The 11016-nt window shown below is 31.3% G+C and overlaps 1 protein-coding gene across 1 annotated transcript; it reads left to right on the top strand.

Annotated features, from left to right (window-relative positions):
• The first annotated feature begins 565 nt into the window (after positions 1–565).
• LOC101489741 (probable methyltransferase PMT10) lies at positions 566–6067 on the top strand. Its single transcript, XM_004498295.4, has 10 exons — positions 566–1274; positions 1408–1694; positions 2573–2722; positions 2856–3126; positions 3319–3429; positions 3705–3864; positions 4214–4471; positions 4574–4696; positions 5400–5477; positions 5559–6067. The coding sequence occupies exons 1-10, from the start codon at positions 1007–1009 to the stop codon at positions 5761–5763; spliced, it is 1911 nt and encodes a 636-aa protein (XP_004498352.1). The 5' UTR covers positions 566–1006; the 3' UTR covers positions 5764–6067.
• Positions 6068–11016: the final 4949 nt, after the last annotated feature.

Raw genomic sequence — 11016 nt, 5'->3', positions numbered from 1 at the left:
TTGATGAAATATATTCAATAATTTTTTTTACAACAACTTCTCATGCTCGCAATTAAAACATCATACTAATAAAACAAATAAATTTAGCTACGCTACAATATAATTCAACATTAATATTTTTTACATCTTATTTTTGGGTTTGTATTTTACATTTTATTTCATCAAATAACTACAAGTACTATTATATGTTGAAAAATAAATTAATAATTAAAGTACAATGAGTCAAACAATTATCCTATATAATAAGTTATAATACGAATTTTATAAAATATTTAAAAAATTAAATTAGATGATTGTGATAAACATGATTTTGCTTCATTTTAATTTTCCTAATCATATTCAATTATTACAAATCAATAAAGTAATATTATAAGATAACTATATTTATAATACATAAAATATTATTTATAAAATTTATAAAATTAATTAATTAATATCTGCGCAGCGCGCGGGCTATAATCTAGTTTATTTTATAATTGATCAAGTCGTACCCTAGACCAAAATGCCATATCTCCTTTTCCAACTTTCTCTTTGTATCCAAACAAAAAAATTAACCCCAAGCCATAAAAAAAAAAAAAAAAAACTCAGCTAAACACGAAATTAACATGCAAATCAATCACCAAACAAACACCAGCATCTTAGCTAGAAAGTACTACAATACAACATACGTGACATCTCAGCGCAGCCGAAGAAAAGAACAATTCGCTTTTTTTTTTTTTTTTGTTACACAATTTTGTCTTACTATATTAGATTAGAAATTAGCAAGAAAAAATAAGTAGGTTTCTGAAATCCGTGTGTATTTGTCACTGTCTCGTGCTTACACCGCTACACCACAGACAAAACCATACACCTCATTCTCGTATCGCATCCTTTACATGCAATTTTAATTTCATATCATAGCAACGTCGTGACTTACACGCTCAATCAAAATCAAATCCATTCCTCTCTTCACCATCAAAAATAAATAGCAACATCCTTTCTCATCAGCAACTCTATAACATCGTTGATGATGAAGTCTCTGGATATTCTGAAAACTCCTTCTTCAGTTAAAATCACAGCACTCACACTCTTCTCGCTAACCCTTCTCATTTTCATCTTCACTCGTTACTCCTCAACAACCACCTTAACCATCTCACATCTCACCTTTTTCTCCCCTTCTCCAAGTCACCACCAACAACAACAACCAAAACCTCTCCGTGTCCCTCCGTTACCGTCACTCGACCGAATCGGTCTCTTAGACCAAAACGGCGTCATGACGGACAATTTCACTCTCGGTAATGTTAAACACATTTATTATTGAAGTTAGTTAGAAGTTAGTTATGATTAGACAAAAGTTAGTTATGTTAGTTAGCATATTCTTCCGTCTCTTGATTATCTATCATGTTAGTTATTTCTCTTTTTTTTTAGGTAGCAACGATGACTCATTATTGTTAAATTGGAATATGAACAATGATGATTTGGTTCCTGTGGTGATGGAGAAGAAGGTGGTGGAGAAGTATAAGATTTGTGATATGAGTATGGTGGATTATATACCTTGTTTGGATAATGTGGAAGAGATTGTGAAGTTTAATGTGAGTTTGAGAGGGGAGAAATATGAAAGACATTGTCCTCAACAAGGGAAGGGTTTGAATTGCATTGTTCCTAGGCCTAATGGTTATAAGAGACCTATTCTTTGGCCCAAGAGTAGAGATGAGGTACTACTACTTTTTGGGTTTTTGAATCTGTAAGTTTCATTTCTTATTTATTTGAGTGAATCACCAATTTAGTCTTTGAAATTGTAGAGCATTGTCAATTTAGTTAACTCCTTAAAAATAGTAATATTTCAAAGTTTTTGGTTTTGTGGATCTTCGATTATATTAGTTTTCTTTTGTCAATTTAGTTTAGTTGTTGAAAATAGTAATATTTCAAAGTATCTGAAAATTAGTTCTATTAGATCGGTAAATATTACGTCTATTTGAATTTACTTATGTGAGTTTATCTGCATAAACACTTGTAAGACCGTTTGGAGAGGAGCTTATGGAAGCTGTTTATGACATATGTCCGTCCATTAATTGTTTCCAGCTTATTTTTATAAGCTCTCCAAGATAGCTTATAACTTATATGAAAATAATTTGACTTTATTTTATCTTTTGTCATAGAAATAACATATACATAAACACTTACATGATAATAAGCGCCGCCTTAAGTTGTATATTCAAACACGACTTTAGTCGCAAAAGTTGTTTGAGAGTGACTAATGTGGATTTCCAAATTCATGAATCATTTTGAAATTTGTTAATTTAGGACCCAAATTGGCAGCATCGTAATTCAACTTTACTTATTTTGGATGTGGTGGTTGTTCTGTTTAGTTGGGGACCAATGTGAAATTAGCTAGCTATTTTAGCGAGTTACATTACAAATGTGTGAAGAATACATAGTAATGCAAGTACTTCATCCGCACATCAACTCACTTGAATTTAGCTACACGGTGTATGCATTTTCACATTAAAATTGCTGAATGTTTTGACACTTTTGAATTGGTTCAGACTTCGGACTTGGAAGAAAGGGTTCGCTAACTTATATACAATGACAGATTTGGTTCAGTAATGTACCCCATACACGTCTGGTTGAAGATAAAGGTGGCCAAAATTGGATATCAATAAAGAAGGATAGATTTGTTTTTCCAGGAGGTGGAACACAATTTATACATGGCGCCGATAAATATCTGGATCAAATTTCAGAGGTTAATCTCCTATTCATTTTCTTAATGATCTAGCATCCAATTTGTCTACACACTGAATGTCCAGATTCTAAGAATTTTCTTATTTAAACTTGTGGCCTAGACACTTAGAGGTTTTGTGAATTTGAATGTGTAGATGGTTCCTGACATTGCATTTGGTCACAACTCAAGTGTTGCTTTAGATATTGGCTGTGGAGTGGCAAGTTTTGGTGCATTTTTGATGCAACGTAATGTGACCACTCTTTCAATAGCACCAAAAGATGTTCACGAAAACCAGATTCAGTTTGCCCTTGAGCGTGGCGTGCCTGCCCTTGTAGCAGTATTGGCTACACATCGTTTACCATTCCCAAGCCAGGCATTTGACCTTATCCATTGTTCAAGATGCAGAATTAATTGGACTCGTGACGGTACTTCGTCTTTCTGTTTAAACTTTTTGTCCCTCATTTCAAGCATCCAAGAGGAAGCAGTGGCTAGCATAATGAAAACAGTGTTTTAGATTTTTCCGTACCTTAACGAGTTAAAGAAAATATGGATAAAATTATGTTTGAAGACTTTATTTCTTTGTACTGATATCCTGTTTTCATATGGCTATGATGAAGATGGAATTTTGCTTCTTGAGGCCAACAGGCTTCTGAGAGCAGGTCGGTACTTTGTGTGGGCAGCACAGCCTGTATACAAACATGAAGTGAGTCTTCAAGAACAATGGAAAGGTAGGTCATAGTTTCTGTGTTACTCATAACAGTAGTAATAGATGTAATTGTAAACATATGCTTCTAGTTTTTTAAAAGCTTTTTCAGTTAACTGTAGCCCTTTGATGTTTTTCGCATATATCTTTCATTGGTATGTTAGGGTCTACTGCTTTTTCCCTTCATCTTCTTTCTCTAATTTTACTCAAACACATACTTTTAGTATCAAATGACTTGGATTTTGATATAGTGAGATATCAACTCTGAACAACATGATCTTTGAACTTATTACTTAACAGAAATGGAGAACCTGACAGCTCGCATGTGTTGGGAACTTGTACTGAAAGAGGGTTATATTGCTATATGGAGGAAACCTATGACAAATAGCTGCTACCTAAGTCGTGACATGGCTGTGCATCCTCCATTATGTGACTCCAATGATGATCCAGATGATGTTTGGTATGCCCCTTATAAATGTTAAATTCACCTACATTACCTATATTTCATTTGTGGTGTTCATGATTGCTTGAACTTGAACACAAAGACTAATAAGAGTCGAAGACGTTAGAGCTTGATTGTTGTCTCAATCCCGAATTTTGTTTTTTTCCCCCCGAATGTTTTAGTTAAAAAGTTGTTGTGATTTTGGCCTTCTATATGGAAGCATAACATAGTAGTTTGGCTTGTCAATTAGACATGCTGCACAAAATAGATGGTCTGGAACTTCTTGAGCAATTAACTTAACAAGCCTTTTGTGTATATAATTATGTCAAGTATTCAAATATGAAAATTTCTGATAAAGATTTTGCAGGTATGTTGGTCTTAAGGCATGCATAACTCAATTACCTAATAATGGATATGGATCGAATGTTACTAACTGGCCTTCACGCCTTCGTCAACCACCAGACAGGCTTCAAAGCATCCAAATGGATGCCGTTATATCCAGACAGGAACTCTTTAATGCAGAATTAAAATATTGGAATGAAATAATAGATAGTTATGTGCGGGCTTACCGTTGGAAGGAGTACAACTTAAGAAATGTAATGGACATGAGGGCAGGATTTGGAGGGTATGATACCGTGTTTTTTTTTTTGTTGCTTTCATTCCTATTTTTGATTCCATTGTCAGTTATCAGATTCTGAATGAAGTAATATGATTTTGAAAATGGCAGGTTTGCTGCAGCTTTGCATGATCTCCAGATTGACTGTTGGGTTATGAATGTTGTTCCTGTCAGTGAATTCAATACGTTGCCTGTTCTATATGATCGAGGGCTAATAGGAGTTATGCATGATTGGTAAGAGAAATTTGCTTATGTTTTATGCAATTTGTTGTTATTCTGATTTGATGTGATTGGTAATTTCATTATAAATGAATTTGTCATCACTATAGCATAATTATCTAAGCTAACCATATTGGCATGTGAAACTTGACGGGACTTATTGGTTTCTGGTGTAAGAACAATTGTCAAGTTCTGCAATATTCTGGATTATTATATTTTGAAAGCACAAGGAAATGAGTCTTGACTTTTATTTACTATTCACATATTTTTAATCTTTATAACAAATTAATAATGATCTGGTTCTGGGATTCATACCATACTGTAACTGTTATCAGCAAATATATATGCTATATGATTCTTCATGATTGATTTTCAGTTTATCAAGTTTATATGATTAAAATTGATACACGAACTTACATTGTAGTTTCCTCGTGTGGTATATGAGTATATGATTGATTTTGCACATGCATCTAATAATATTGCACTATCTAGAAATTTATGGAGATATTTAAGGAGTTAATATAACAAAGTGGCACCATTAATTTGATTGAATGCATTTATAAAAAATTTAACATTGTCAATACATAAAAGTTAATCTCTTAATTTATTTATTTTTTAATTCAGAAAATAGATGCTAAATATTTCTATTTTTTTGTTTCCTCCTAATAACTAGAAACAGTGAACTTATCCCAATGTTGAACTTTGTTCACCATGACAGGTGCGAGCCATTCGATACATACCCAAGAACATATGACCTGCTACATGCAGCGGGTCTTTTCTCTGTTGAAAAAAAGCGGTTAGTCATAATTCCAAGCTTATGTTTTTCTCTATACGCACCTGCCATTCTATGTTTGATAAATTATAATTTAATTCTCAGGCAAAAGTGTAACATCTCAACCATTATGCTCGAGATGGATCGGATGCTAAGACCAGGTGGTTATGTATATATACGTGACTCCGTACGCATTATTAATGAGCTCGAAGAAATTGCGAAAGCAGTGGGATGGATTACTGCTCAGAATGATATAGGAGAGGGTCCATATGCAAGCTGGAAGATATTAAGGTGTGAGAAACGTTTCTGAATTGCTCAATTGTGTATCAGTAACCAACAGATTCATCATATATTGGCTCATGCAATCAGAACATGGTAATCTACCTATAGTGCCAGAAATGTGACAACCCTGGCATTCTTAATCAAGAGCCAGTTCTATATTTATAATAGTTTAGTTTGTATTTATTGACTGTATATTTTTTTAGATAGATGTCCAATCAAATTTCATTCTTTTTCAATAGATGAGAACCAAATTTCATTATTTAATCATGTAATAATATTAGTTTCTATAGTTTCGAAATAAATGTGATTGGATGCACGTTTTTTATTATGAATCGAATTTGGTACTCTAGGATTTACAACAGTCTGGACACCAATCAAATTAAATTCTTTCTTATAAATGCATTATTCTCTTGATTTATTTGCCCAATAATAATCTATCTCAACTGTATTACCTGAGATGCTAAGATGACAATTTTGTTAACACACTATAACACACATTTCCTAATAAAAATGTGTGTTAAAGAGTATGTTTCTAACATTGTTCTTTTGATCATTTGATAGTTGTCACATGTAATTGTAAGCTTAGGTTAGCAATTGTGAGGTATGTGACAAAGTTGGAGCAATTTTGTCTATTATAAGAAAAAACAAAAAAGCCTCATCTATTTGACCATTTTGCACATATTAATATAAATAAAAGTGGGAATAATAATTTTATTATATTATTTTTATTTAAATATTGAAGTATCTGTTATTATAGTAAATTAGAATATGACCTGCGCGTTGTGCAACTATGCATATATATTTGTAATTATTGTATTTTGAATATATTATTTTGTACAAATAAATTAAAAATATAATGATTAAGTATAAAATGAGAATATTAACATTTTCAATTTATGAAAAATAAAAGGAGAATGATGCTAGTATAGTAAATGCAAAATGAAAGATATTGAATTAACAGTGATGTGTATAATTGAAATAATGTAATAAACATCACTTGTAATTGAAGGTGACAATTATTTTGCAACATTTATTTTTCTTCAAATAAGTCAATTATTTACTATATTTTATCAATCAATGAATATGAACTCTAAATAGTTTTTTTCTATGTCAAACTGATGAATCTTTATCTCTTTCATCTTGTGATTTGTAACATGCTATTAAAAGTGATATTGTGCTTACACTTTTGTAGATCAATGTGATAATGAGAGTTCTTGTGCTTTTAATTCTACTTGTAAGAAATATTATTGCACTCAAGAGGAAACTGATTCTAATTCTTTGAAACAACCATCAACTTCTTCCTAGAAGCCACATCACAATATTCTTAATGATGACTTTGTTTGTAGCAACGTAATTGTTCAAGATGCACAAACTCGTGGTTCTATGAAAATGGGTAGAAGATGTTCTTATCAACAAAATGAAGGGTGGATTCATGAAGAGGTCCCCATTAAAAAGAAATTTCAGCTAGCATGCACATCCTTTGCTCCTCTGTTTTGCGATTCTAGAATCAATCACATTGATTTTTGCTCCAGATTTGGTGTGTCTTCCTTGCTTTGAGTTTGTTTCGATAATCAATATGTCTTTGTCGTAGCACATCAGTTATGTATCTGCAACACCTCTACGGAACTTAAATATTATTGTCTTTGATTTTGGCAGAGCAACTTCGACTTTGTTGTGTGTCTTCTTGTGATATCTTGATTTACATGGTTATATAAGTTGTTATTATGTTTTTTTTTTTTTTGGTTTGTTTAAGATGTTTTATTGTAATTTTTTAGATGCTTGTATTTCAAATTACTTGTGATCATATCATATATCTCTATCAACTTGAGTGACAAAAATAGAAATAATGATTATTTAAGAAGTCTTTTTTTTTTTTACCACTTTATTTGTAGTTAGTTACATCTCACTTAAAAGTTAATTAGTGATTGTTAATAAGATAGTGAATTTGTTAATTTTCACAAGCTCAATATATCGAACAACATGTATTAATTTACTATCTTTTATAATAAATCAATATGAAAGAGTTTTTGATAAGATAAATCTTCATTTCTTTAATCATGTGATTTGTAAGGTATTTATATGCAATGATTGACTAATATCAAACCTACTCAAAATTAATATTAACTAGATTTCAACTCAAGCGTTGTGCAGATGTCTTGAAATTTATTTTCAAAAAATTAGTAACCATTAGAAATTATATGATATATATAATTTATGAGTCTCCTTTATAATTAGTCATTTATAAGTCTCATTTTTTATTTTGTTTCGTGAACTAACACTCTTATTAAATAAATCTTATATCTTAATAGTATAAACGTCATAACGTATATGTCAAATCAAACACAATAGTTGTACTTATAATTTTATTTTACACAGTTTTATTTATAAATATTATCTTAAAATAATAATAGTTAATTAAATGTATGAATTATAGGGAAATAAATTGACAGTAAAGTGTTAGTCACGTTACAAAAGAATAACTTGAAAAAATATTAGGTGACATTAGTGTTGAGACAAAATCTCTCTCAAATAGTTTTAATGATAACAAAATTATTTAAATGATTATGATTGTGTTTAATGTCTAATTTGTGCTCTTGAGTGTATTCTAATTAAGAAACAGGTTCTTCATTGTCTTGATAAAAAGAAGAATTGATTTAATCCTACATGTTTTCTGAACTGAAGGATAAACATTCAAGAGGATGAATCACCAACGAGGATGAACCTTTTTAAAAAAAGAGAATATACAATATCACAAAAACAATGAATCTAAGTCAAAATAAAGAGAATATAAAATTGAGGACAAACAGTTATGAAAGAAACAATTCAAGAAAAGGAGGATACAAGTCAAAAGTTAACGATAAGAGGATGATAAGCAAATCAATATTCATCCTCTTACCTAAGGTATAGTCTAAAAGGAAAAAGGTGGTACCTAACCTGAAAAGACGGATCCTAAAAGCCTTGAAAAAGCAAAAAGGATAAAGACAACTCATGTATGAATTTCAAGGGAGGTTAAACCTCTTATTTGAGGATGAACTGCAAACTAATCTCTTGAGCTCATATTGTCAAGAAAAGTTGGATGACATTATTGTAAATCAGACCAAGAACCTTTGGACATTTGATCAAGTCTCCAACGGTCATCAAAGTCCTTTTGTTCATAGATAGAAGTTCATAAACTCTATAAAAGGAAGTGATCTCTTCAGCTCAAAACACAATAACTACTTACAAAGAATATTTTTCTCAAAGCTAAGAAAGATAATTCTCATAATCTCTTTACACTTTCTATAGTCCTAAACTATATCTTTAATAATATCCTTTTAGAAAGTTCTTGTAAAGAGAAAGATCATAGTATCATCACAAATCATTTATTATGTGATTTTCAAGTTGTTCTACACTTGGTAATATTTGTAATCTGAAAGAAAAAAGAATTGTAAGTCTGGTGCACTAAGAATATACACTTTGAAAAGAGATTCGTAAGGCCAGTTTGAGCCATAGTGAAAACTCACAAGTTTGTAAGGACTGAACGTAGCCTCATTGGGTGAATCAATATAAAATTTGGTGTGTCATTCCCTATACTCTCTTCTCTATATTTATTTAACTGTCTGTTAAAGTTTTTAAATTACTATACTTTGACTTTCATCATCTCGTAGATGATATATCTTTAAAAAAAAAATTAAAAACTCCAATATCTCTATTCAACCCCCTTCTAGTGATATTTTAACTACTTCAACAAGTACATATATAATATCAATATCCCTATCGGAAATGGTATTGTGTTATGAATGCACTTATAGATATAATATTCTTAGACCTACGTTGATATTCTATAGAATACATTGATATTCTATGATATTTATGAAATTAAAAAACTCATTGGCAGAACCGCAACACCATAACTCATATCGTACGTTTTTTCTTAAAGTTTGTTGTATTTTGGGTTAATGAAGTTTATTTTAGCATTTTTAGATATTTGGTTCATTCTAAAGTCATCATTCTTATATAAAATGTAAGTCTTTGATATGTATAATTTGTTTTTCTTATTAGATTCAATTTTTTTTAAGTTATTATATCTCTAAAGTTTTCTAATTGAGTACCACTTATTTACAAGATTAATTATTTAATTAATCAATTATGGATTGACAATAATCAATTATTAGAATTAATATTAATTAAATTATGATTTATTAGTATTAAACACTGAATTATGTGTAAAAGTTTTGTTGCTGAATGAACCATGAAGGGTTAAATCATTTTGTCAAGTTTAATTAGAGGTATATGTTTAGACAAAATCTCTCAAATGATTTTAATGATAACAAAATTACTTAAGAGATTATGATTGTGGTTAATGACTAACATGTGCTCTTGAGTGTATTCATTTAAGTTAATAGGTCATTAATCATTAAGGCAAAAAGAAGGAAAAAGTAATTCTGGCATGAGGATGGAAAACCCTCGTGAGGATGGAAAACCATCGCGAGGATGGAAATTGCTGCATGCGCGAGGATGGAAATTGCTGCATGCGCGAGGATGGAAATTGCTGCAATATCTCCAGATCTGGACAATCTGATTTCTCACCAGAATATTGTGTTTATTCAATTGTATATCAATGTCAAAAATGAATAAACAAAGCATTCAAAGCTAGAGTCAAAAGGTCAAAAGAAAAAGGTGAATATGGCTACATCTAGTATGTAAAGGAAAGGCTAGCAAAAGTGAAAGCAACCTATCAAGCATGTGCAAATGTCAAAATCTGATCATTAAATGGGCTTGCACGTTTTTATTCATAAGGAAGTCAAGTTAGCAAAAGGCAACTTGAAACAAGCCAAAAATGGAAGATCACATGTTGCTGCCAGATCTGATCCTCGGACTGAGTATGACAGTCCTATGTCATAAAGTGGCTTTTTCTCTCTTGTCCACATCACCTCAAAAGATGAAGCCAACCTAGACCTTAAAGACTTCGAAAAATGCAGCTCAGAAACAGCCTTGCACTCTGATTAAAGTGAAAAAACAAGGACATGTCAAGATCAAAGACTATGCTGCAAGAGGATGGTTCTGCCTAAGCCTAACAAGCTGAGTGGCAGTTCTGTAATTTTGATGAAAACCTTGGATCCTTTGAAAATGAGCTCCAACGGTCATCAAGGGCTTGGATCTCTATAAAATGCATACAAGCTCTCCATTGGAAGACACACAACACACTTGCATAAAAAGATCAAGCATCTTAAAGCTTTTCAAGAAGCAAATCACATCCTCTCTTATTACTTTCTTTGATCCTACACTATATCTTTGTATA

Source organism: Cicer arietinum, chromosome 4 (assembly GCF_000331145.2).
Source record: "Cicer arietinum cultivar CDC Frontier isolate Library 1 chromosome 4, Cicar.CDCFrontier_v2.0, whole genome shotgun sequence".
Classification (NCBI taxonomy): Eukaryota; Viridiplantae; Streptophyta; class Magnoliopsida; order Fabales; family Fabaceae; genus Cicer; species Cicer arietinum.
This window is presented reverse-complemented; position numbering and strand designations above follow the sequence as displayed.